The 27,440-nt window shown below is 44.4% G+C and overlaps 1 protein-coding gene across 1 annotated transcript; it reads right to left on the bottom strand.

The window, feature by feature from the left end:
* Window positions 1-1,600: 1,600 nt before the first annotated feature.
* DNAJC25 (DnaJ heat shock protein family (Hsp40) member C25) lies at window positions 1,601-18,779 on the bottom strand. The gene is made up of 4 exons (XM_073549707.1): window positions 18,400-18,779; window positions 13,811-13,963; window positions 9,724-10,194; window positions 1,601-1,787 (listed from the first exon to the last, which is right to left on the bottom strand). The coding sequence occupies exons 1-4, from the start codon at window positions 18,724-18,726 to the stop codon at window positions 1,665-1,667; spliced, it is 1,074 nt and encodes a 357-aa protein (XP_073405808.1). The 5' UTR covers window positions 18,727-18,779; the 3' UTR covers window positions 1,601-1,664.
* Window positions 18,780-27,440: the final 8,661 nt, after the last annotated feature.

Here is a 27,440-nt window from a genome sequence, read left to right as displayed (position 1 = left end):
TTTTCTCACACCAATACTTTCATTGGCGAGTTTCGGCCAATATACGCAGCAAATCGCAGCATGCTGTGACTTCACTCGAACGTATAATACGGCCGAGAAAAAAAAAAAAACAGTGATGGGAGCTGCCCCATACATTAACTGCGGTCCGAGTGCTATGCAATGTTTTATCGCATAGCACTCGTCTGTATTCCTTGCTAGTGTGACTCCAGCCTCATAGTTGAAATCAGTTGCATTTCCACCAACTTTGTGTCAATTGTTTGTTTACAAACAGCATTTTTGTAACATTTCAGATTCACTGGATGCAAACCATCAGTCTTTCGACAACAATTCAATGGTGCAGGTTATACATCCAATACTAGAATGTTTTTTTTTTTCATGGAATCAAAATAACCATAATTCTAAAAATTGCTTATTTTCCAAATATTCGATTAATTCTGCATGGGGGTAAATAATCATAAAATCCCTGTAAGCTATAAGCATGTTGGGAAAATATACATTAAAAGTAACCTTTAATTGTATTACAATCTGTTAAAAATTATCAATATTAATTTTTGGTCCACTTTTTCAGCCAGGGCGTTTGTTTATGATTGTGGCTCCTAAAGGTAAAGCACCAAGACACATAGGCTGGTTATGGGTGTCATTGTAAACTTTACAAATGTGAATGTCAGTAAGGCAAAGCCATGCACATTTGATGCCAAAAGCATAGCCAATAACTGGTGCAACTCCATAATTAGAAAACATTTCTAGTAAGATAATTTGGACACCAGGAAAGCAGAGTGTCATCTTGGTGAACAGTTGCCCTTAACATGCCCGAGTACCTAAATACACTGCTCAAAAAAAATAAATGGAGGACTTAAACAACAGAATATAACTCCAAGTAAATCAAACTTCTGTGAAATCAAACTGTTCACTTAGGAAGCAACACTGATTGACAATCAATTTCACATGCTGTTGTGCAAATGTTATAGACAACAGATGGAAATTATTGGCAATTATCAAGACACCCTCAATAAAGGAGTGGTTCTGCAGGTGGGGACCACAGACCACATCTCAGTACCCATGCTTTCTGGCTGATGTTTTGGTCACTTTTTAATGTTGGCTGTGCTTTTACACTCGTGGTAGCATGAGACGGACTCTGGCCGGTCTCCTCGTAGCACCTCCAGCCTCTGGACACTACGCTGACAGACACAGCAAACCTTCTTGCCACAGCTTGCATTGATGTGCCATTTAGAGTCCATCTCATGCTACCACGAGTGTGAAAGCACAACCAACATTCAAAAATGACCAAAACATCAGCCAGAAAGCATTGGTACTGAGATGTGGTCCCCACCTGCAGAAGCACTCCTTTATTGAGGGCGTCTTGATAATTGCCAATAATTTCCATCTCTTGTCTAATCCATTTGCACAACAGCATGTGAAATTGATTGTCAATCAGTGTTGCCTCCTAAGTGGACAATTTGATTTCACAGAAATTTGATTTACTTGGAGTTATATTCTATTGTTTAAGTGTTTCCTTTATTTTTTTTGAGCAGTGTACAAAGGGCACAGTTATGTGTCCAATATTTGCATTCCGAGATCAGGATCACTGGTGTGTGCTTGCTGAAAACACAAAAAAACTATTTTATTTTATCAAAATATCTATAGGACTAAGCAAGACAACATTGTCAGTCATCTACAAATGTGAGTCTTCCTGGTCCCTCATTCTTCATCCATCTTCTATATCTCTTCCATCGTGGATCTGAAGCCATCTTTTTCTTCATTTCTTCCTCCTGCGCTTTTTTGTACATCTATTAAAAATGACAAAGTGTACAGTAAAGTACAGAGTATTATATATTAAAGTGCACTGCCTGCAATTCTCTACCATAGTCTCCAGTGAAGTGCCCAAGAAAGACAGAAACAAATCGGGTATTCAGCATGTTCTCTACAACCATTTTACACAATAAAGGCCCCCAATACATACTATAAAGGAAAGAAAATATAAAAATTGTCTTAAAATTGAAGTGGTTAATAGGCATCAAAGTTAAAGAACCAACCAGAGATACACTTTTAACCAGGGCTGTGGAGTCGGAGTCGTGGAGTCAGAGTCGGAGCTCATTTTGGTGGAGTCGAAGTCGAAGTCGGTATAAAATGGACCGACTCCGACTCCTAAAATATATAATAAATTGGGTACAGTAGTTCAATGCAGAATGTGCTGAATATTTTTTCATAGGAATTTGGGAAAGTTATGAAATGTCCTATAAATGACTGTTCTATTCCTGATCTAAGGCTACATTCACACACAGCGTTTTTCCTGTGTTTTTTGAGGATACGTTTTTCAGCTGCAAAAGCAGATCATCTTTTTAAAAAACTGCATCACCTGAAAGGTTTTTGAGCTAATAGATAATGTTTTCAATAGCAAAAGCAGATTAGAAATCTGCTCTATCTATCCATATCGTATCTGTACCAAAAAGAATGAAAACCGGGTAGTACACCAATATATATTCTGTTCTATCTAAATATCTTGATTATTGGATCATAAAAATGATTAAATGTCTGAGGTTCACATTGTACTACAATAAATTTTTCACTTAAATATAAGCAATATGTGTAGGAGTCGGAGTCGGAGTCGTGGAGTCGGAGTCGGTGTAAGGGAAAATGAGGAGTCGGAGTCGCAGGTTTGGCTTACCGACTCCACAGCCCTGCTTTTAACTCATTAATGCAAAAGCACATACATGTGCATGCTTGTGGGGATTTCTGTGTTTGGGCAGGGCTCAGGGGGTGAGCTGTTTCCAACCACGGTAACTGCCAGATGAGCTCAAGCCACAGAAATTAGCCATGTAAACACTGCGGTCAATCTCAGACAGCGACGTTTAAATGTAATGTTTGCCACTGCACGCATGCACAGGCTTGCATAAGCACACTGCCACACGATTATGGGGAACCAATGGGTTATCACGGCCGCCGGGGGCCTGATGAAGGCCCTCGTCGCTGCCATCTGGGTACTGCTGTGAAGCTCAGCTTCAGGCTTAGATCCATAATAGCCTGAGATTTACAGTACATACTGCGATTTTATAATATCCCAGTATAGAGAAAAGGAAGAGAGAGGAAAAATAAAAGCATATTTAGAATCGTAGAGTGGGAAGGGACCTCCTGGGCCATTTGGTCCAACCACCTGCTCAAAGCAGGATTCACTAAATCATCCCAGATGACTGTCCAGCCTCTGTTGAAGACTTCCATTGAAGGAGAACTCACCACCTCTCGTGGCAGCCTGTTCCACTCATTAACTGTCAAAAAGTTTTATCTAATATCTACTCTGTCTCCTCCCATTCAGTTTCATCCCATTGCTTCTAGTCTTTCCTTGTGCAAATGAGAATGAAGATGATCCTTTAATGTGACAGCCCTTGAGATATGTGTAGACAGCTATTAAGTCTCCTTTCAGTCTTCTCTTTTACAAACTAAACATTCCCAAATCCTGCAACCTTTCCTCATAAGACAGGGTTTGCAGACCGGTCACCATTATGTTCGCTCTTTTCTGAACTTGCTCCAGTTTGTTGATGTCTTTTTTTAAAATGTGGTGCCCAGAACACAGTATTCCAGATGAGGTCTGACCAAAGAGGAGTAGAGGGCAATAATGACTTCACGTGATCTAGACTGTATGCTTCTGTTAATACATCCTAGAATTGCATTTGCCTTTTTTGATGCTGCATCACACTGTTGACTCAAAGTTGAACAATATAGGGCTCAGGACATTTGGCATCAGTGTGTCCAAAAAGTCCAATCTATTATAATAGAAAATGAATAGTGATGTGCGAGTGCACCTGGATAAGGCATTATCTAAGCATGCTCGAGTACTAATAAAGCATCTTCGACGTGCTCTAATATTATGCTCGACTTGCTGCGGCTGCATGTCTCACGGCTGTCTGACAGCTGCAATACAGGTAGAAATTTCCTGCCTGCTAGGCCATCCTCGCTTGTATTGCTACTACTGCAACTCGAACAGAGAATCTTCGGCATGCTCGAATACTATTAGCACTCAAACATGCTCAGATAACACCTTATCCGAGCACGCTCACTCATCACTAAAAACTAACTACCAGTAAACGCTATAATGATGAAGAAAAAAAACCCCAGTGTTTAAGGTCCGCCTCGCTAAAAAATGCAGTAAAAATAGATCAAAAGTTCGTATGTATGGAAAATCTTAATTCAGAAACATTTTTACTACAGAATGAGCACCGTAAAAACAACCCCCCCACCCTATAAAAAACAAACAAAATATGGTGTAATTTAATTTCTTTTACAATTACGTGGATTTTTTTTTCCTATTTTCTAGTATATTTAATCTTGTTAAAAATTGTCAGACTCAAAATTACAAACTCCCTTCTGAACCCTGCCATGCACCCAAACAGTGGATTTCCCCCACCAATGGTATCGGTGTACTCAGGAGACTTTGCCACAAATTTTGTGGTCCATTTTCTCCTGATAAACTTTTTTATTTTCACATGGTTAAGTCTAAAATATATATTTTTTTTTTTTGCGAAAAATTGCATTAGTTCTCGTGAAACACCGGAAAGGTTAATAAACTTTAAAGCAGACATGTGGGAAATGTTATTTATGAACTATTTTGCGTGACCCCCAATCTCTGATTTAAGGGCACAAGAATTAAAAGTTTTAAAATTTCTACATTTGACAAATTTCTATTTTTTTTCAATACTAAACGCAAGTCATATCAAAGAAATTTCACCACCATGAAGTACAATATGTCACGAAAAAACAGTCTCAGAATCAGAGGGATCCGTTGAAGCATCATAAAGTGACAGTGGTTAGAATTGTAAAAATTGGCTTTTTTTTTTTTTTTTTTATATACAGATTTTTTTTTTTAATAAATTTATATCCGCAAATAAAATAATAATGCATATTATACATGCAATCATTCTGCAGTGAAGGATCCTCCCTGCTGAAAGTGATTTTTTTTTTTCTTCAATACATATATTATTCAGTATGTAAAATAGGGGGCAGGTCACTGAGGGTTCAGTGACCTGTCATAAGCCATACGAATGAACAGTTAATCAGAGCACGAGCATGTCATTAACTGAAAACTGAAAATAAAGATTAAATAACTACCAGACGGATTTCATGAACCAAGGTATAATTTTAATCAGTATAATGGCGCCAACCTGACAGTGTCTGTAGGTTACTGATCACAATCCTGCTGACAGGTTTCCTTTACGGTGTAAACTAGAACAGGTTTTCAGGACAGCTCTGCTTTACTGTGCTAAGCTCAGCTGCATCCACCACAGATATTTGGCACATCCAGCTAATCTATGTTTAAATTAGACTACAGTATATTCTTCTGTGCAGTGAATAGTTATCCGTTAGCTGATTTTTATTTTACATCTACATCAACATAGCTGCATGAGTGTTTTACATCATTGCTCCGTTAGCACAATGGAACTTGTAATAACTAGAAACAGAGCACATACAAACAGGCCCTAGATCTGATGAATGCCTGCTGCTGATAGCAACACTGCAGAAGAAATGCTAGCACAGGCTTCCAGTATCTGTTTCAGATGCTGCACATCTCCTATCTTCACAGCATAGACAACTGCCTTCAGATGACCGCAAAGATAAAAGTCTAAGGGGGTCAGATCGGAAGACCTTGGTGGCCATTCATCTGGCCCACAACGACCAATCCACTTTCCAAGAAACTGTTCATGTAGGAATGCTCGGACCTGACACCCATAATTGATGGTATGGTGTGGTATATGGGGTACAAAGATAGTGGGGCCATTCTTCATCAGTGGAAACGTCAATGCCCCTGGATATCTGAAATTGCTACATGATGATGTGTTGCCCTCTTTATGCACTGAAGATGGCACGTTACTTGAGTTTTTCCAGTAACATGGTGCACCCCCACATTATGGGTGTCAGGTCTGAGCATTCCTACAAGGAATCTGACCCCCTTAAGACTAGCATTTCTTCTGCGGTGTTGATATCAGTGTGTCAAGAGTGGGAGAAGAGGGTTGCATTGACAATCCAACACAATGGGCAGCACTTTGAATAAATTTTATAAGTGGTCATACATTTGTAAATATCTCATGAAAGAATAAAGTTACGTTAAAACCAAACACACCATTGTCTTTCTTGTGAAATTCTCAATAAGTCTGATGTGTCACATGACCCTCTTCCCATTAGAAAAAATAAAGTTGGATCCAAAATGGCTGACTTTAAAATAGCTGCCATGGTCACCACCCATCTTGAAAAGATTTCCCCCTCCCATATACTAATGTGCCACAAACAGGAAGTTGATATCACTAACCATTCCCATTTTATTTAGATGTATCCATATAAATGGCCCACCCTGTAGATTATACTGTCATTGGGGTAGTCAGATCAGAGGTGTGCTGGAAGCCAGCTGACACACACTCTGCATGCTTGAATAGGAGCAATAGAACTACAGCAGAATGCAGTGGCAGACATACCGGCGATGTAGCTGCACTGGGGCCTGGAGGTGGAAAGGGGCCCTTGCAGGCAGAGCTGGCTTCACCACCGGATGCGTGTGGGTGCCCACTGGCATGCTATGAGGCCCAGTGCTAGCGCTGGTACCTCCCCCATACTTACCTCTCCCTCTGCAGGTCCGATCTCTTCTGCGTCTTGTGACTCTCAGGGCAGAGAGCGCGATGACATCACTACAGCGTGCCCCTGCACTGAGCAGTGCAGGGAGTCTGAAGATGCTGAGGAGACCTTCCCTGTGGCGGGAAGGGGGAGGTGAGTATTTTATTCTTTTTTTATGTATGGAGCACAATATGGGGCCCATTTTATATGGAGCATTATATGGTGCTCATTAAATTGTTATGACTTTTGTAAAGGGTACACCGATGGGGACAGTTTCTACTGGTACAGTACATTTATCAATATCCTGTTTACCTCCAATACTACAGGTACTGAAACCCTGAAACATGTGAACCCGCGACCGTCTGCTGTATGGTATTGAAGAATTTACAATAGATATCACTCTTGTAAGAAGTGAAATAGCTGACATTGTAATATACCTCTATTTCTCTTCCGTATCTGTGCATCATGAATCATGGTATGTGTTAAAAGGGCCCACAAAAGTCTGTGTGTGCTTTTATGCATATATGTGTGTATATAAGTGTGTGTGAACATATTGGTTTTTAGTTCCTGTATGATCCTAAATAATACAGTATAGAGAAATCAACCAGGCTCTTTAAAGGGTTATTCACCAAATAATCACGCTATCTCTGATCAACAGGATCCAACCACTGCCACCTCCCTACCCCACACACCCCAGAGATTCTGAGAACAGGGGTTTGCATACTCATCCAGAATGAAGCAGAGTTGCACATGCTCTGCCTCTGCTCTCTTCATAGCCTATAGAACTGCTGAGCTAGGCTATAACTAGGAGACTATCCAATCTCTTCCCGGATTTCAGCTCCATGAAGGAGGAAGAGAAAATATATATCCTGCTCAGGGAAGAAAGCGCGGTGGAGATAGCAGCGCAGTATGTGAGCGCATGCCATAGGCTGCGAGAAAGACAACCATGATATGCCATGGACTTCCTTACCCCCCCACCCTGTACCCCATCCATTGTTCCTTCAGTCCCCTCAATTATCCCCACAGTCCCTACTCCCTACTGTACATATGCTTTGGCAAAATTAATATTTATTTGGTCCTGCCAATAAAGCTTCTTTGAATTTGACAATGAATAGAGCAGAAGTCAAGCATGTGCCCCTCCATTCCATTCATGGCTGAGCTGCAGAGTCCTGTTCTCATCATTGGGATTGGGGATAACCCTTCGTCAGATACCAGATGGGATAGACACTAGACATATATTGTAATATAATATATACATGGTTGGGCTAAGCAGAACTGAATTCTAACAGAGATATATACTCCATCTCAGTAAAAAAAAATAAACATTATATATATACTAGCTGAAGAGTCCGGCGTTGCCTGGGCATAGTAACCAACTGTGGTTAGTTGTAACAAATTATAATGATTATATTGCACATAAAAATCGTGCATCTAATCCTATCCTGTGTGATACTGACTGTTGATCCGTGTATCTAATCCTCTCCTGTGTGATACTGTCTGCTGAGACGTCTATCTAATACTATTCTGTGTGATACTGTGTGTTGAGCTGTGTATCTAATCCTATCCTGTGTGATACTGACTGCTGAGCGGTGTATCTAATCCTATCCTGTGTGATACTGACTGCTGAGCCGTGTATCTAATCCTATCCTGTGTGATACTGGGCTTCCCCTGCAGTCTGTGTCTGAGGGTGGTCTGTGTTGGCACAGTAATAGATTGTTATTTCCAGCTTTACAGAAGGATGATAACACCATAGAAATGATAAGAATAATAGGCCTCAGTTACCTCAACTGTCTACAAAGAAAACCATTGCTGATAGCAACCAATCACAGCTCATTTTTCATCTTTTAAACAGCTCTGGGACAGCGTGGCGAGTTTTGTTTCGACTTTTATGTGGCGAGGTTGATGTATGTGTGGTGAAACGTGTGCTGAGGGTGGTATATGTGTTGAAGCACGTGGTAGTTTGTGGCGCATTTTGTGTGTGTGTTCATATCCCCGTGTGTGGTGAGTATCCCATGTCACGGCCCCACCTTAGCAACTGTACGGTATATACTCTTTGGCGCCATCACTCTCATTCTTTAAGTCCCCCTTGTTCACATCTGGCAGCTGTCAATTTGCCTCCAACACTTTTCCTTTCACTTTTTCCCCATTATGTAGATAGGAGCAAAATTGGTGAATTGGAACGCGCGGGGTTAAAATTTTGCCTCACAACATAGCCTATGATGCTCTTGGGGTCCAGACGTGTGACTGTGCAAAATTTTGTGGCTTTAGCTACAACGGTGCAGATGCCAATACATACATACACTTTTTCCCCATTATGTAGATAGGGGCAAAATTGTTTGGTGAATTGGAACGCACGGTGTTAAAATTTTGCCTCACAACATAGCCTATGACGCTCTTGGGGTCCAGACGTGTGACTGTGCCAAATTTTGTGGCTGTAGCGGCGATGGTGCGGATGCCAGACATACATACATACATACACACCCACATTGAGCTTCAGGGTGGTGATAGTGAGGGGAATCTGGCCTGTTGCTCAGAGCCCGAGGCTCCGGGGGTCCCATGGCCACATTGTCCTCATCATAAGCTTCATGCCAGGCAGGGAGGGGGCCCAGACCTATTTCTTGCACAGGGGCTCCAAGCTGTCAGAGTCCGCCCCTGGCAGGATGGATTCAATGGCAATTGGAGGTTAAATAGAGTATGAATGCATAATATGTGCAAAACTGGGCAGAAATTATATTGGCACAAATGAATGACTATATATAATAACTATTATACTATATATGTGTGCATTATTAGATTGCAATACAGCATAACGGTTTTGGAAATACCCTTAAATCACTAAGTTGACACAGGAACTGGTATTTAGAAAGATAAAAATGAAGCACTCAGCAATACTCACTGGATAAATCCCCTGCTACTGATGATCTGGTGATCTCTGGCAACTTATCTGCCTGGAGATATGATATGGTATATAGACATGCAATCACAGCAGTCAACCATTGGCCTCAGTGCTAATGCTAGCAAGGAACAACACAGACAGCTGAGGCTGCCAGAATACATATTTTTGAAACTCTTAAACAACCCATTTACCCTTTTTGCTGCCAAAAGAATTTTAACAGTTAAAAGTCTACTTACTTCGTAATTCTCTCGGATCCACAGCTCTTCCTCAAGAAATATTTTCTTCCGTTCATCTTCTAAACTGTCAAACTGAGACTGTGACATTTTCATGTGTTTACGGATGAGGTAGAGTTTTTCTGTTTCACCATACTCCTCTCCTTTGATATTAAATGTATATACCCATCGGATATACCAACTCATATACTGGATGAAATAATAGGGGAACATGATGATTTGGAACAGGAGGATGTCATAGATTTGGGGTTTTTGATAGCCTCCTTTAATGTCTATTTTGTTCTTGATAATGTCCCTAATTATTTCCTCATCTTCCTCTTTCATTTCTTCCTTTGATCTCTTGTTCTTCCCTCTTTCTTTTCCACGATTCAGTAGACCTTGCTGCTTTGCAATTTCAGTGGCCTGGATTCGGTATTTTGGCACTGTTGCTAAGTATTTTATGGCTTCATTATAGCTGCTCCTCCAGCTGTAAAACTGAAGAATATTCACAATAATTATGTGACAACCACAGCTAGAACTTTACTGATTTGAATTATACCATATTTTCTAAAACGATAACTCAAGTCTGATCATAAAAGTACTTTCTATGTTGTCTCCCAGTAAAGAAAAACTTCAAAGTCACCAACACTATTTAGGATTTCACAAGCTTTCTACTACCCGGGACCATACGCAAGAGCCAGACTGTCAGATACAGCCAATTTGGTAAAATCCAAATGGCAATCTAATGGTCATGCACAACCAGATTGTCAGTAGATGCCTTCAAAAATGACTGTATCTGACAACTAATATTTAAAAGTGCCTTTTTATGATTGGTTTCTATGTTGAAACTCTACATACACTTCTGCAGCCATGTTTTTTCTCACCATGCATTTAAAATGACAATTTTGCAATGCATCTTAAATCATTTTTTTTACAGTTCTGATTCTACAGACCAGTAGTCCCCAACCTTTTTTGCACCAGGGACCAGCTTCAAGCAAGACCATTCTTCCATGGCCCGTTAGGGCGGGGTGGGGCAAGGGCGGAGCTTTGGTCATATAGGGCGGGGTTATAGAGGGAGTTGGAGTTTAGTGCATAGTTATTTAATTATGACATTTATATATTATGATGGTCCCACTTGTAATCCCACATATATAGTATGATGGCCCAACACATATAATCACCCATATATAGTATGAAGGAGCCACAGATATAATCCCCCTTCTATAGTATGATGGCCCCACATATATAATCCACCATATATATATATAGTATGATGGCCCCACATATATAATCCCCAATATATAGTATGATGGCCCCACACATATAATCCCCCATATATAGTATGATGGCCCCACATATATAATCCCCCATATATAGTATGATGGCCCCACATATATAATCCCCCATATAAAGTATGATGGCCCCACACATATAATCCCCTATATATAATATGATGGCCCCACACAGAGTAAATATGGCCACAGGCGGTAGAGCAGAGTGCACACTCTCCACACAGACAGCGCCAACGCGTTCCCAGCTGCAGCCAAATGTGCGTCGCAACGTTCAGATGATGAATGCTGCGTGTGTGCACGTGCCCCGCCACAGTGATAATGAACAACCAGGGCAGGCACCTACAGTGTGCTCTGACCGCAGCAGAGCATCACACTGTCGGAACCATGGACCGGCCAAAAAAAACTCCAACGGCCCGATCCTGGTCCGCAGACCAGTGGTGGGGAGGGGGTCTTAGACAACCAACAGTCTGAGTAGCCAGATTCTGCAGTTGCAATCTCTTCTGTCATCTAAATATTCCTATCCTAAAAATTGTTAACAGCATAAAGTTGGGGATTTGAATAGAAAAAAGTATGCCTATACTACACAGGATTTGTTAGTTTAATTTATTGTGGGTATTGGATAGCTGCCTCTGCAGATGTCCCACCCAATCTACAGTTGTGTCCAATGGTAAATCTGGTAGAACTGCATCCAGTTTTAGGCTGCCTTCTGCAGGTCCAACGTAGTCCTGGGACTCCGCAGTAGTCCACTAAATATGACGTAGTCCACAAATGGGATACCTGAAAAACATATAAAAAGAACAAAAAAAAAAACAAGACACTGTCCCTCATTCACTAATTTATTAGAAAAAAAAATTCCTCATACAGCTCTGACGTAGTCCAGCCTTCCCCAAATCCTGCCCCAGCGACTGTGAATAGCAGTAACGTTACTGCTATTCACAGTTGCCGGATACGGACGTCACCGTTCATCAGTCGCGAGACCCAGTGGATTTGAACAGCGGAGACGTTAGTAACAATAATGCTCAGCAGAGTCACCGAGTCGGTGACTCTGATGAGCATCATCTTTACTGCTATTCAGTCGCCAGGGCCAGATTTGGGGTACGCGGGACTATGTCAGACCTGAGTGGGAACATTTTTTCTAATAAATTGGTGAATGAGGGACAGTGTCTTGTCTTTATTTCTCTCGTTTTATGTTTTTCAGGTTTCCATTTCTGTGACTCCGTCGGACCTGCATGTTTTTTTTTTTAATAAATTGGTGAACCAGGGAATGTGTCAAGGAGTGTTTTTGAAAATAAACGATTTTTTGTGTTTTTTATTACTTGGTTAGTAATGGGGATCTCATAGGCACTTCTCCATTAGTAACACCAAGGACTTGATGTCATCTGTGACTATTGACAATTCAAAGGTGACATCAATCCCAACTAACATTACTCCAATTGCCACCGCACCAAGGCAATCTGGAAGAGCCATGCAATGTGCTAGAATTGGCGCATCTAATGTCATGTGCCACTTCTGGGGCGGCTGAGAGCTGGTATTTTTATCCTGTGAAGGGCCCAATATCTATGGATCATTTTTTTTTATTAATTAGCCTAATGTACACTAAATTAGACATGCAGAGCACTAATTATATATCTCACATATCTATCTGTGCACATCTTTAAGATCTAGACATCTGACGTTTCTATTCCGCATTCTATTCTGGTACGTGTCTCATGGATATCATACTTCATGTCATCCGTATGCGGGACGTATTGTCATCAACGCGTCCGGCAAATAACGGACATGCCTACAGTATAAGACACACGGACATGTGTGCAGCCCCATAGATTCGAATGGTTGTGTGTCTGTAAGGGTGCCTTAGATCGGGTGGATAAGAGAGGTGCTGTTCAACCCCTTTATCAAAACATCCTGATATAGGTAATAACTTTGGAGTGATGACTCTGCCCAGCTGCTTTTCCCCTTCTTGGCAGTCAGCACAATACCAAAGAGGCTGAAAAGAACGCACAGTCAAGCAATCACAAATTTATTTTTTGCTTTTGTAAGCACGTCCTTAGAAGCAAGGCTATTGCATGGATGAATTTCCACTTGCCCAATTCAAGACCAAGCCATTTTACCCAATTCTTGACCATGCACATTTAGGAGGTTTTTTTGTACATGCGGTTTAAAGAGGAGCTGTACTTTTTTTTAGATATTCAATTATTTTTTTCTTCATTTTTTTGTCATACGTGGAACTTAATTTTTATATTTTCATACTATTTTTTCCAGTTATTGGGAAATATTGGTGGACAAATAAAGGAATTATTTGTCCGTTTTTCACAGTAAGCAGGCAGTGGGATGGCCGGAGAGGTATTATCTATTTTGTTTTACCAATAATCACCTCATCGCTACCCTCTCCAGCCACCTTGCTGCTCTTCTTTCCACCACCTCGTGCCACATGTCAGACCTTTTCACTACAGGCCAGAACTTCCAGCTGTATCCAGGCCTTGAAGGTCTTCACATTGCGACCTTACAACATTCTGTGACTACAGAGGCCGGAGGTTCTGACCTACAGCGAGAAGGCCAGATATAGGGCATGCACCAGTAGGAAAAAAGGACCAGGCAGAGAGGTGGCTGGAGTAGTGAATAATTATTAATTTAAGGTTTTTTTTCTTTACATCTTAAATTCATAACTGGGAGTCGTACGTTACTCTGACGTTCTTAAGTTGGGGTCTGCTTGTGCAACGCTGTGTACACAGAGATCGGCAATGCAGTGAGATATAACTAAGGCCGCCTGGACATTTATAGCTTATGGGGGGGGGTCTGGAAGTAGTTACAATACTTACCTGAAAGAGTGAGATGACGCACACTGTAACAAGGATGACTATCCTCACATCCACTTTCGGAGCCAGACGCCTGCTGTAATAATGATAGTAGTGCCTGTAGTACTCCTCCGGGTGATCCAGCATATAATCATAATCTTTCCGCGTTTCCTCATCCTATCCAAAGACAAATAAAAGATTATATTATTGTCAATTTTACAAAGGCTCAGATATATTTATTAAAACCAGCAGTCTCAAGAAATTAACACCAATATGCACATGATTGACATTGTTAAGAAGAGAACATAAAATAATTGAAAAATGTATTTGCAACTGTAAGACCAACGTGTTATATATTAGCGCAGAAAACTTGCACCGACTTTATATGCCCACTATTATACACCAGGCTAAAAGATTTGCATCATGCCTCCCAAGCATAGCCGGGTACAAGATTCCACTGATACCAATGGGCACATTAACAACATCAGAAACACTAGGGTGAATAGAAATATTTTTTTTCTTCATCAGAGGGATATTATCATAGATACCTAATGTACAGTATCTATAGAATACTTTACGAATGTGGGATTGCTGTTTTTGTAACCTCAGCTAGCAAGAGACAGAGCTAACATGCATGTTTGCTCTCTTTCCTTTTTTGGCTGCTGTTGGCCACAAACAGATGGTCATACGCTTCTGTTTACCCAATGCATGTCCATGATGGCAACCAAAAAAGCAATTACTGAACACACAAAAGAAAAGTGGTGCAACAGCTGTGCAACAAAATGGCTTCCAAGAAACATATAGACCATACATTGAAAAAACATGCCATGCACCAAAAACATCATAGCAAGTGCGAGATAGCAGGCTCATTCCCTGTTCATGAAAGGCTGGTTGTATCTACAGCTGATGCAGCTTACTTCATGAATTTGTTTTGGATCGTTGCACAGGACTTACTGGCAGTCTTGGACTGTCCCACAGGAGAATAGGAGCCGGTGGTCCCCTGTGCAAGAGTGGGCCACAACTCTCTTATATGAGCAGTACTTGGCACAATATACTTGAATCACTATGTACAGACAAAGGCAGCATTTTATCCATGTAACAATCTACCCAATTAATTGTTATATAAATTAGTGATTGAGGATAATGTCACATTTGCATGCGTTAGCACAATACAAGTGGGGCTTGTTCCTCACCCCTGGCTGTGTAACCATGCACTTTTCTGCCAATTCCATATTTGAGCACCTTGCATTACTTGAGAGTCACGGGGTTTACCATGACAATGTAGAGCCAGAAGACAGCAGCGTCTGATTACTCCTACTCCGGGCACTAAGAAGAAGCACTCCTTCATTTTAAATGTGTTTATTCCTTTAGGCACAACAGGGGTTAATCGGCCATATTGGAATTCCCTGTGCTCACAGCTGGCCTCGGTTAGCCACTCCTTTCCCCTTTATAATCTGGGCTCTGTTACAAATCCTTGTCGGAGCTAGCATTTGCTACATGGCTAATGGAGAGAGGAGTACATATGAGGAGAGTCATCTGTGACTGTTGCTTGGTTTGTATGTGTGGTAATTCCCTATCCTTCGCTTATTTTGGTTTATTCCCCTACCTCCACGGCCCGCTGCATTCCTCTGTTATATGTGAGTGAATATTTTGTATGTCTGGAGTTTTCTGTTAACCTTTGTTTGTGTTGCCTTGTTTGTCAGGTTGGTGTACTACGGTGCACAGTAGCACCCCCTCTTCCCTGCGTGGGGGAAGAGAACAGACGGAGGACTGACTCCAGGAGATAAGGCAAGGGTGGAGGCCCCGGCATCTTCACCTTCAGAAGTATCCCAGGGAGTAGGGTGAGCTAGGGCGCACCCTTTGTGTTAGGGACAGGGAAGGAGCCCCTGGTCCCGGGTGACCCGACAGCTGTGTTGTTACATTCAGCATCTAATTTTAGATGCACTATTCATTATTGTAGGCAGGTGCCTTAACTGAGCACCTTGCACTTTATGGACTTCCAATTACATATGCAATATTAATTGTAAGCATGTACATTATCTGAGCACTGTACACATGGATATTCAACTACATATGCACCATCAACTATCGTAGGCAGGTACCTTATACTAGGTGTCCTGTGCCAAGTTCTATGTACTTTGTCTCACTGTTCCTCCTATGCGGTTTGTGTGGAGGTGCTTCATCTCTGTCCCACCTTATGGGCTCTGCATAGTGGGTTATCTAATGCATGCATACACAATCTAGGGGTCCTGTCTACCTTATGTACCCTATGTTGTTTACATGTTACTTTTTGTTGGTAGTCATATGGTTTAACACTTATTATCTTGGGGACGCCCATCTATACATGTGTTTTATATACCCATGACTCTGACACTGTTTATCTTTTGTATTGGTTTGTACCCTCCTATAATATAACATTGAGTTACTTGAATTTATTTATGCCTGACTTGACAAAGCACATATGCCGATAGTATCGCGCATCCTATTTTTGATTGTACATTATATCCAGGGGTGTCATGAATGTCACCGTTGTTTTTTTTTAACTGTTTGCTAGTAGGTGCTAAAGAAGTTGTTATTTTATTATCATACACATCAGGTGTGTGCATCACATATGCATGGTTCTTGCCCCTTATTTTGTTCTAAACTGGTTGGCTCCTGAAGACAGTCTCTTATATAAAAAAGAAGCCAGGGCATTTATATCCCTGCTGGTCCAGCTTCTCTACACCCAGCTCTCACTGCAGGAAGTCAGACTTGGCCAAAAATTTCCCTAGCAGCAGCTGCAAGGAGACACTTAGCATTACATGACAGTCATTTAAAATAAAAGGTCATACATGTAATGCATAGACCCACGGGGTCTGCCCTCTTAATGCAAAACCCAATGTATGACAACCAGCTGCCTACTCTAGCGTATACACTGGAGTTGTGGTGAGCTAATCCTTTTAAGCTTTTGGAGGTAGTCACACCACTAAACATGCAGCTGTAGATGCTTTTTCTTACAGATTCCAATTTCTAAAATGGTGTGTCACTATTTTTATTACACATATATGCAGCATTTTCAGGGGCACAAGCACAGTGTGGCTTCACCCAAGAAACATGCCAGGGGCAGGATGGAAACTGTTTGCAGATGGGTAAATGTGGAAGTCTGTTCTCATCATAATGACTAATGTGACTAATCTTGTGCTGTTATGAAAAGAGCTCAGGATTAAAGGGGGGGTATTCGGGACTTTATGGAATCACAAAACATGTGCCTAAGCACTAACAGGCAGGTAATTACAGCTTACCTGCTTGTTCTTTCCAGACACAGACTCACAAGCCTCGGCTGATGTCACGTCTACAGACCGGAGGTTTCTTTTCTGTTGACAGATCCCGGGACATTCTGATTGACAGCCGGATTCCTGCTATCTAATTGGATGAGCCAGCTGTCAATCAGAGTGACGACGGACATCATGACATGTCATGTCAGCAGGGTCTGTGATGGCAACTACCTGTTTGTTCTACTTGGCTCAGGGCAGTCATCACCCACTCCACATCAACAGAGCTGCCCTTCTACTGCTGGGCTGCTTCACTGACAGGGCTTTACTTCTAATATCACGCTGATTGACAGCCGGCTCCCAGCTGTTATACAGTGGAGAGCCAATCAGCATGACATCGGCAGTCACGAGCTCTCAGCACAGCAGAGCGGAAGAGCAGCCCACCAATTGCTCCTGTTTGATCGTGCACAGTAGGCTACAGACTCAATATAAAGCATAGACCACATAGCCCAAGCTTTCCATTACCTGCACGCTGCTCTGTGTGATCAAGCAAAAGCCGTAAGCGATCAGTCGTGGTCTCAGAACCCAGACCCTCACTGATCTGCGTGCAGTTAAATAGAGGTTCAGCTGTGGACCCGATATGGCGGTAAAGGTACTGTCACACTTAGCGATGTAACAGCGATCCCGACCAGCGATATGACGCGGTCAGGATCGCTGGTACATCGCTAGTGAGCTGCCACACAGGCAGATCTCACCAGCAACATGGCTGGCATACCTGTCACACTAGGCGATCCTGCGTCCTCCCGCCCGGCTCGTCTCTCCACAGGAAGCTGATGACGAGGAACAGTCCTGGACGTTCTTGCGCGATCAGCGATAACCAGCGGGGGAGTGGGTCGTAGGTAAGTATCAGACACAGCGATGTCGCTAGCAATATCGCTATAACGTCACAAGTTATAGCGATATTGCTAGCGATATCGCTTGGTGTGACAGGCCCTTTACACTATGTCAGAATGTTCTCTGCGGCAAGATCCTATGTCCCTATGTGGTCAGGAATAAGCCACAACACACACGGTCAGAGTATGGTGGGCTTCATGGTGAGAAGACCCCACAACTGCAGCATATGTTCTCTGTGTACAGCTAAAGTTCCAGTCACTGACCAATGAGAAGAGGCCAACACGTCCGAGATGTCCTGCCAGCAGTTACACGTAGTGGGGAACCAAGCCAAAGCTGCCCAGCCCCTAGTGGAGAGTGCAGGACATCCTCATCACAGCGCTGCCATGACTGTCCACAGTGGGTTGTAGCCAGTGTCAGCTCTGCTACCCCCTGCCCCCATAGTGCGCGCGGTGCCCCGCTGACTATTACCTTCAGGGTCTCATAAGCTGTGGCCACTTGCAGGAAGTGATGGTGCGCGGTCTCTTTGTCTTCAGGCGTCCGGTACCGGTCCGGGTGATACTTCCTGGCCAGCTGCCGGTATGCCCGTGCTATGTCCGCCTTGTTGGCATCTCTGCTCACCCCCAGGACGTCGTAGCACACCTGCTGGCCGCAGTACAGCCCTTCTGTTAGCGCCGCCGACTGCCCGGCGAGACATACCAAGCTCAGGAACAGGACGACCAACCGAAGAGACATGGAGGACCCGGGAAGGAGGAGAGGGATTCCCGCTTCCCCCTCCGCCTTCCCCGGGACCGCCATGTCAGCAGCCGCCAGCTGCAACGTGACACCGGGGAGGAGCAGCAGCTCACAGGAATAACTTTATTAACAGACACATAGCTGGCCAAGAGTAACAGGCGGGAACAAAGGCTAGGAAAGCGCAGGAGGGGACGTCACTCCTGGGAGAAGGCCACTTTCATATTTGGTCGGTATTTTACCTCAGTATCTGTAAGCCAAATCCAGGAGAGGATCAATCCGAGGAAAAGTATAAGGCCGGTGTAACACTAGAGAGGAAGGCCATTTTCATATTTGGTCCGTATTTTACCTCAGTATCTGTAAGCCAAATCCAGGAGAGGAGCAATCCGAGGAAAAGTATAAGGCCGGTGTAACACTAGAGAGGAAGGCCACTTTCATATTTGGTCCGTATTTTACCTCAGTATCTGTAAGCCAAATCCAGGAGAGGATCAATCCGAGGAAAAGTATAAGGCCGGTGTAACACTAGAGAGGAAGGCCACTTTCATATTTGGTCCGTATTTTACCTCAGTATCTGTAAGCCAAATCCAGGAGAGGAGCAATCCGAGGAAAAGTATAAGGCCGGTGTAACACTAGAGAGGAAGGCCACTTTCATATTTGGTCCGTATTTTACCTCAGTATCTGTAAGCCAAATCCAGGAGAGGAGCAATCTGAGGAAAAGTATAAGGCCGGTGTAACACTAGAGAGGAAGGCCACTTTCATATTTGGTCCGTATTTTACCTCAGTATCTGTAAGCCAAATCCAGGAGAGGAGCAATCCGAGGAAAAGTATAAGGCCGGTGTAACACTAGAGAGGAAGGCCACTTTCATATTTGGTCCGTATTTTACCTCAGTATCTATAAGCCAAATCCAGGAGAGGATCAATCCGAGGAAAAGTATAAGGCCGGTGTAACACTAGAGAGGAAGGCCACTTTCATATTTGGTCCGTATTTTACCTCAGTATCTGTAAGCCAAATTCAGGAGAGGAGCAATCCGAGGAAAAGTATAAGGCCGGCGTCACACTAGAGAGGAAGTCTACTTTCAGGCTTTTTGTCCCGGCATGGTGCGGCGAAAAACCAGACTACCGCATCTGGCCGCAAACGCAGACACCGGATATATTCCTGGCAGAGAAGGTCTTCCGGGCATGCGCAGTGTGAAAAGCCGGTCCTGCCCGGCGTTTGGAAAAAACATTGCATGCAACGTTTTTTCCAGACGCCGGACCGGCTGTTTTAACCAGATCTGGCAAAAACCAGACGCGCCGCATTGCTATCTGGCGTAATGAGGCTGCAATGAAACAGCACGGGGAAAAAGCCGTATCTGGTTGTAAGAGGCGCCGGTTCCGGAAGTCCGGTTTTTCGCCGCACCATGCCGGATACCGAAAGCCTGAAGTCTGAAAGTAGCCTAATACGGATGAGTGAGAGGCGATAAAACAAAACATTGCACACGGACCAATGATTCTCTATGGGGCAGCTCCCATCAGCTGTATTTTTCTCGTATTTTCTACGGTCCGTGCCAATCGCAGCATGCTGCGATTGTCAGCGTATTACGACCGTAGTACGCCAATGCAAGTCTATGGGTGCGCAAACACATCGCAATACACACGGACCACCCGTGTGACTTGCGAGAAAGACGCCAGACTTTTCCTGGTGACAGGAAATGGGCCAATCCATCATCAGGAAGCTTATGTGGCGCCCCTGAGGCTCAGTCGCCACAGAGGTACTGCACCTTCTAAGGTGTAGTGCCCCACCATCCAGGTAAGGTGAGAACTCCTTTCCACACTCCAACACTCGCACCCCACACAACAGGGTAGTTCTGAACAACCACATGGCGGCTCAGTGCTTAGAGAGTAGCAGAGCACCTCTGGTGGTTCCCTGCTTGGAGCACTGGATGTGCTGGGAGGTGGGTGGAGTTGAGATATATAAAAGAGTGGGAAAGTGTAGGAGTACAGGTTCAGTCTGGCAGAAGGTCAGGCGGGTAAGAAGTCACTCAGGAGTGAGGATCCCTGGAAGAAGGGATGGAGGAAGGAGTGCTGCAGCTGACTCAGTGACCTGAGCCAGCTGGCACGGGAAAGGAGAAAGACGTAGAACTGCAACCTAAGCTTCCATAAGAGAGAGAAAGATCAGTACGGAATGAAGGAGAACAGAGAGGAGACGTGGGTTGGAAGAGGAACCCTGCCTATAGGTTCTCAGCGCAAGGCCGGGGCCCGGTCCCCAAGGTTGTATGGACACTTATGGTTCTGCAGCAGACACCGGTGGAGTAGTTGGCTGCAATTGCTCTACTCCCATCTAAGACTTGGGGCACAACAGCTATCGGACTAGCGAGCCGCGACTCAGGAGAAGGGAGTCCCCGAAGCAGGCTACAGCTGTCTGCCATACAAGTAGAGTTCTTGGGAACATCTGACAAGAGGAACTCCAGAGTACCACGGTACTGGAGCGCTTCACACTTTAAGGCGCAATAGAGGAGTCGTTCAGGAAAGGTACATGTTGGCGGAGTGTTGGAGAGGAGCTTTCCATCTGGCCTGGAGGTTGACTGAGTCTCTGCCCCGAGGGACACGGCCCGGAGGCAGGCACCCTTGTGTACAGCAGACTGTGAGTAAAGCTTTGGAACTGCAAGCCTTGGTGTCCTCCATTCATTCTTGCGCCAACCCGTTCAGCACTGCTACATCTGAGTACCATCCTTTACACTGCCTGCACCTTTCCCAGCCATTACAACTACACTGCCCTGGGACATCAGCCCTGCCTGTGGAGGGCTATACCATCCCTGCTGCATCATACCATCTGTCCCAGAGGATCTGTCTGCAGCGTCGGCTTAACACCTCCCTTGCCGTGCACCACAGGTGGCATCACGAACTATTACATTATAAACTCCCTTTTATTACTTGGGCGCCCAGGGCCACGGACCAGGTCACCGCCGCTGTGACACATCCCCCTGACACCGGCCCGGTACCGAGTACCCCACACCCCGGAAATATGTTTGTTTCGACCGCCTCTCGTTCCTCGCTCCAATTTTGGATCTCAGACCGTAAGTATAACAAAAACACATGACACAAATGCTTTATAGGGCCCAATCAAAAATTTCCTTTTTCTACATTTTATATTTAATCACAGAACTCTAACATCACTGAAAGGGAGACAGGGTCTGAATCAGAGGCCATTGATCCTGTAGGTGGAGGGGTTGAGCTGTCTGGACCATCTTGTGAGCTTCCAAGGGGCCAGGCCCAAGTCACTTCTCCGGCTCGACCTGATCCTGCCCTAGAACCTGGGCCGCCGCCACCAGAAACACCACCACCAGGAACAGAGCCACAACAAGGGCTGTCAGCTGCATCACCACCCGACATCCATGATGAACAGGGCAAAAGCAGCAGCCCAACTGTTGCCTAGAGGGCTCCCCCCAGCCTGCTGTACCATCCAGGTGACGTAGACGAAGGCGCCATATCCCTGCCACTGATACCACGACCAATGTGGATACAGGGGCCCAAAATTCCCGTAACAGAGTTGCCACTGATGATGGGGAGGAGGAGTACTCACGCAGTCTTGCCCATTATCTACGTTCCCTTCCCCGTGAGGTGCGGCTACGTGTGCGAGGATCCATTCAGATCCTAATTGACACAAGCACACCCCCCAATACCCCTTATGAGCTGTTTGAGTTTCTGGAGAGGTGGCAGCTGTCACCCAGGAATCTCATGCGTCTTAACCCACACCCCCAAGTGCTTGCTCAATCAGGGTCTGAGGGTCCTCCTACACGTGGGCCTACACCTCCCCCCCCCTTCCCAACATTGGCAACATCATTCCCAAATGTCAGGGTATAACCCAGCACACCAACATGGCCACTTGTTCAAAGCCAATGTTGGAGGCTGGTCCCAATCTGGTTGGGGACGACATGGCCATTTTGGTGGTTTAGACTCACGGCCCTGCCAACCTCAAGCCCATGAGCCGGCCCACTACCTCCATCATGGGCAAGAGTATGCCCCCACACAGGCCAAGGGCCAAGGTGGCCACACTAGGCAACAGGCTGGGCTGCCGCCTTCTCCACCCCCTACATACTACAATTTATAACTTTGTGTGTGTTTTTGTGGTTAAATACTGTATTTTAACATTCAAAAAATTTGTGTTCTAAGGCCAATTCTGGCCATTTTGCTAAATAACATAAGCCTTCACAAGTCCTTTAAAAAAAGGATACATAAAAAGTTTTCACTTTCAATTGTTGTTGTCTTTATCAATGATGCACTTACATCACGACATGCTGCCATATGCTTACACATTGATTTCTAAACAGAGAAAAGACATAAGGGGATGTAATATATATAGTTTCCCAAAGGCCAAAAAGAAACATTTACAACATAGACACAGCATGCTCTGGCCAAGAAGTTTCCCCCTCAGGTGACATAAAGTAATTTGTGAAAATATCAGGCACTTTGAGCCCAGAGAGCATTCTACGTTGAAGGTTGATAGGTAGTCTCGCCCTACGTACATTGTCTGACCCACGCACAACACCAGCAGAAGAGAAACAATCATGTATCCTGGTGAAGTTATGGCCAACGCCACATGCTTTAATTACTTCATTTACATTTTGTTCACTCAGCTGAATGGCCGACTGGAGGACCCACCATTTTGGCCAATGAATGCCAAAGGAACACTCCACCAGTCGCCGAGCACGTGATAGGCGCAAGTTACAAATTCAGCGCCGGTGGTTCAGGTTGTGCCGGGAATATGGCCTCATGACATTGCGCGTTAACTGAAAAGCCTCATCTGCCACATGGACATAAGGGACTGATTCTTGAGTGGATCCTGGTAGCTGGCGTGGTGGTGGTAGATCCAACTGGTTGTTGCATAGCCGCCGACCCATAATGGAAGTATTGAAGACTCTAGAGTCTCCCATGCTTCCATAGGCCGCAAAGTCAGCAATTATAAACTTGTATTGAGGGTCGGCCAGAGCCAACAATACAACAGAAAATTATTGTTTCTAATTGAAGAACTGTAAGCCAGAGTTCGCCAGCTTACGCACCCGGATATGTTTGCCATCAAGGGCCCCAATCCAATTAGGAAACTGGCATTCCTCCTCAAAGTCCCTTGATATCCTCAACCAGTCTTCCATCCTGGGCTGGGGCATGATGAGTTGATGTAGTGTTGACCATATTTGACTACATGTCGACCTGACTTTGCCAGAAATGGTAGATCTTCCAATGAGAAACTCATGGTGGAGGGCGGCAGAAGACAGGCCAGTGGACAGGAAGCTGAAGAACAACAGAAATGGAACATTTTAGAATGCACAAATTAACAAAACACCAGGTACATACATACCAAACTTGTTAGTGATTCATATCTACTAACACACATATATTTGGTCGCACAATCACTGCGTGATATTCAGTACATATTACACATAACATTCTGGTCTGTAAGTTTATATATATCTGGAATAAGATGAGGTCATTAAACTTCGGACAAAATAAAAAACAGAGTTTGGGCAACACATCATGATGTCATGTCGGACGCTATTCACACCACAGCGTCCGGCAGGCAGCGGTAGTTCCATCTCCATCCACTATAGCCTCAGCGGCGCCGGCTTGATTTTACTCAGGTTATTGGGGGTTAATCTAGCTGGAAATCAGGTGGGATGTTTGGTCACGCCCACGGTCTTTAAATAGTCGTGCTGGCCTATGGGCATCGCCGATTATAGCTTGTGTTTTATGCCAAGTGGTTTCGGTCTGGAGAGGAGGTGTTGGAGAGAGAAATTCGTAGCTGGTGGCGTATGATCCGTTGTTACCTTTTCGCCTTCCTATATTTGTGTTTTGTTTTGCCCTGTTCAATTGCGGTATTGTCCTGTGTGTATGCGGCGCGGTGCAGTTTAAGTTCTCCCTGTCTGTCACTACTGTGTGGGGTTTGGTGGTTTGACGACTCACTGGGTGGAGGGTGGATGGTTCAGCTTAGGGCTGAGCAGGAGATAAGGAAAGATTGGAGGCTCAGGCATTTGCACCATTAGCAAAAACCCTGAGTTGAGGGTCAGACAGGGTTTTCCCTAGTTGGAGGGACTCTGCAGGGGCCCCGGGTATTTCAGCCTTCTTTGACCTAAGCCCCGCGTAACACTTGAACATAGAGAATGTGGTTCTGTAGTACATACCGTAATGTGAGTAGAAGTCGCTCCTCTGCAGATATAGCTTTGCGCATCCTTGTGTCCTGAAAGTGCGCCCTGGGATATCCTATCTCCAAGAGTAGATCAAATGTTGCAAGGCTCAAGCGACAGTATTTGTAAAATTTTTCCGGATGATCCCGCAGAGAAGAAAAGAGGGGCTGAAAATGACCTCTTGTGAGTCGTTGCCTCAAAAGTGGATGGACCCACATGCGTCTCCTCCTCCTCGGATCCACAATCACTGGGTATGGCTGGCCAAAGTGCCTGGACAAAACCCAGTTGAAGAGAACACGGTCAGTTCGGGTGAACTGAAGTGTGTCAGACATGTTTGCTAACAACCAGCAAGACCCCCACACAAGCAGAGCACCAAAATGGGCAGATTGGAGGCTGCCACCTGATGTTGAGGCAATAAATAGGGTTGGTGCTGATGATTTAAATTATGTGCAGGCCTCAAAACCGTTAAATATCCATTTTGCAAAGTTGCAAGAAAAAAACGGTATATGGATCACATACGGATTACATACGGATGCTTACATGAGAAAAATACGCGCCCACACCCTGACAACGGATGATATACAGAGCACTATTTAGGGACCATTTATGCGTATTACGGACGTAAAATACGGTCCGTATTTTTCTACCTTGTGTGTGACTCCAGCCTAATAGAAACACATCATCACTTCTGTATTATCACCCACTGCTGGTTGTGGCTTACAGATACTAAGGTAAAGTACTGACCAAGTGCTGACTATGTGACAGTGGCCTTAAAGGTCGGTTTCACATGTCCTGATATTTTTAGTACCGAAAAATAATGGTACCGGAGTTAACTATGTCTGTGTGTGTAATACTTGCAGCATACCTGTGGTAATCATGTGCTGCAGCAGTACAGCAAAGCGCTGTTCCTCGGCATCGGGTGCTGAACACAGCCCTCATCATTCTCCCCTGGTCTGCCAGCGATCAGCATGCCCAAGCAGGAGAGAATGATGAGAATTGTATTCAAAAGATAATGACAGCAGGCGGTAGCTGATGGGACTATTACTCCCATCAGCCTACACCTGCTGCCGCTAATAACCTTGAGAGCAGAAGCGGCTGATGGGGTTATTCATTAGCCAGCTCCTGCGCTATAAATAAAAAACGGCATGGGGTCCCCACAATTTTTGACTACCAGCCTTGCTAAAGCAGACAGCTGGGGGCTGATACACTCAGGCTGGTAAGAGGCCATGGATATTGAACCCCCCAGCCTAAGGGCTCATACGCCGGCACTCAGCCCGAATAAGGCTGCATAGAAATACATGTAGCCGCACACTCCCATCCGAGTGCCGGTGGCAGTGCCAGGTTTTCGGGCAAGAGACTCGCATGAGAATTGTGCGAGTCTTTCACAAGTGAGTATGAGCCCTTAAAATAGCAGTCCACAGCCGCCCAGGAAGGGCACATCTATTAGATGCGCCAATTCTGGCGCTTTGCCCGGCTCTTCCCACTTGCCCTGTAGTGGTGGGGTTGATGTCACCCTTGATTTGTGCAGTAACATCAAGCCCCGAGGTTAGTAATGGAGATGCATCTATAAGGCACCTATCCATTACTAATCCTATAGTTACATGGTAAACACACAACCAGAATAAAGTCCTTTATTAGAAATAAAACAAAACAAACATTTCTATTTTTACTGAAAAATAGCAAACACAGGCTGCGTTCACACGTTGCGTTGTTTTCGTGGCAGTTTTTAACGCGCGTTTTTGCTGCGAAAATGCAAAAAAAAGCATCCTATGGGATTCCGCAATGCTGTGCTAATGCTGCGGATTTTTCCGCAGCGTAATCGCATCGCGGAAAAAAACGCAGCATGCTCATTAGTTTTGCGGAATCGCGGCGATTCCGCACCCATAGGAATGCATTGTTCTGCTTACTTTGCGCATGTGGCTGTGCCCACCATGCAAAAAGTAAGCCGAACATTTGCGGATGGTACCCAGGGGGTGGAGGAGAGGAGACTGTCCTCCGGGCTGTGGGTACCATATCCCTGTAAAAAAATAGAATAAAAAATCAGGTTATATTCACCTTCCGACGTCCCTTCAGCCTTCCGATGCTCCCGCCAACTTCCATTCCCAGTAATGCCTTGCGGCAAGGACCTGTGATGACGTAGCGGTCTCGCAAGGCATTACTGGGAACGGGAGCATCGCGATGATCGGGAACGCTGTGCGGGACGTTGGAAGGTGAGAAAAACACGATTTTTTAAATCATTTTTAACATTTGATCTTTTTACTACTGATGCTGCATAGGCGGCCTCAATAGTGAAAAGTTGGTCACACTCGTCAAACACAATGTTTGACGAGTGTGACCAACCTGTCAATCAGTTCTCCAAGCGATGCTACAGATAGCTTGGAAAACGCTAGCATTCTGCAAGCTAATTATGCTTGCAAATCGCTAGTTTTTCCGTGGGATAATCCCGGAAATTTAAAATGCTGTTTTCCCATGGAATGGAATTCCCGTGGGAATTCCGTAACTTGTGCACATAGCCTTATACTCACCTAATTATTTATCCTTGATAACCAACCTTGCTGAAGCTGACAGCTGAGGATTGCAGCTCCTAGCTGTGAGTTTTGTCAGACTGGTTATATAAAATGA

Source organism: Dendrobates tinctorius, unplaced genomic scaffold (genome assembly GCF_039654945.1).
Source record: "Dendrobates tinctorius isolate UK_male_01 unplaced genomic scaffold, ASM3965494v1 ptg000160l, whole genome shotgun sequence".
In the NCBI taxonomy this organism is placed as follows: domain Eukaryota; kingdom Metazoa; phylum Chordata; class Amphibia; order Anura; family Dendrobatidae; genus Dendrobates; species Dendrobates tinctorius.
This window is presented reverse-complemented; position numbering and strand designations above follow the sequence as displayed.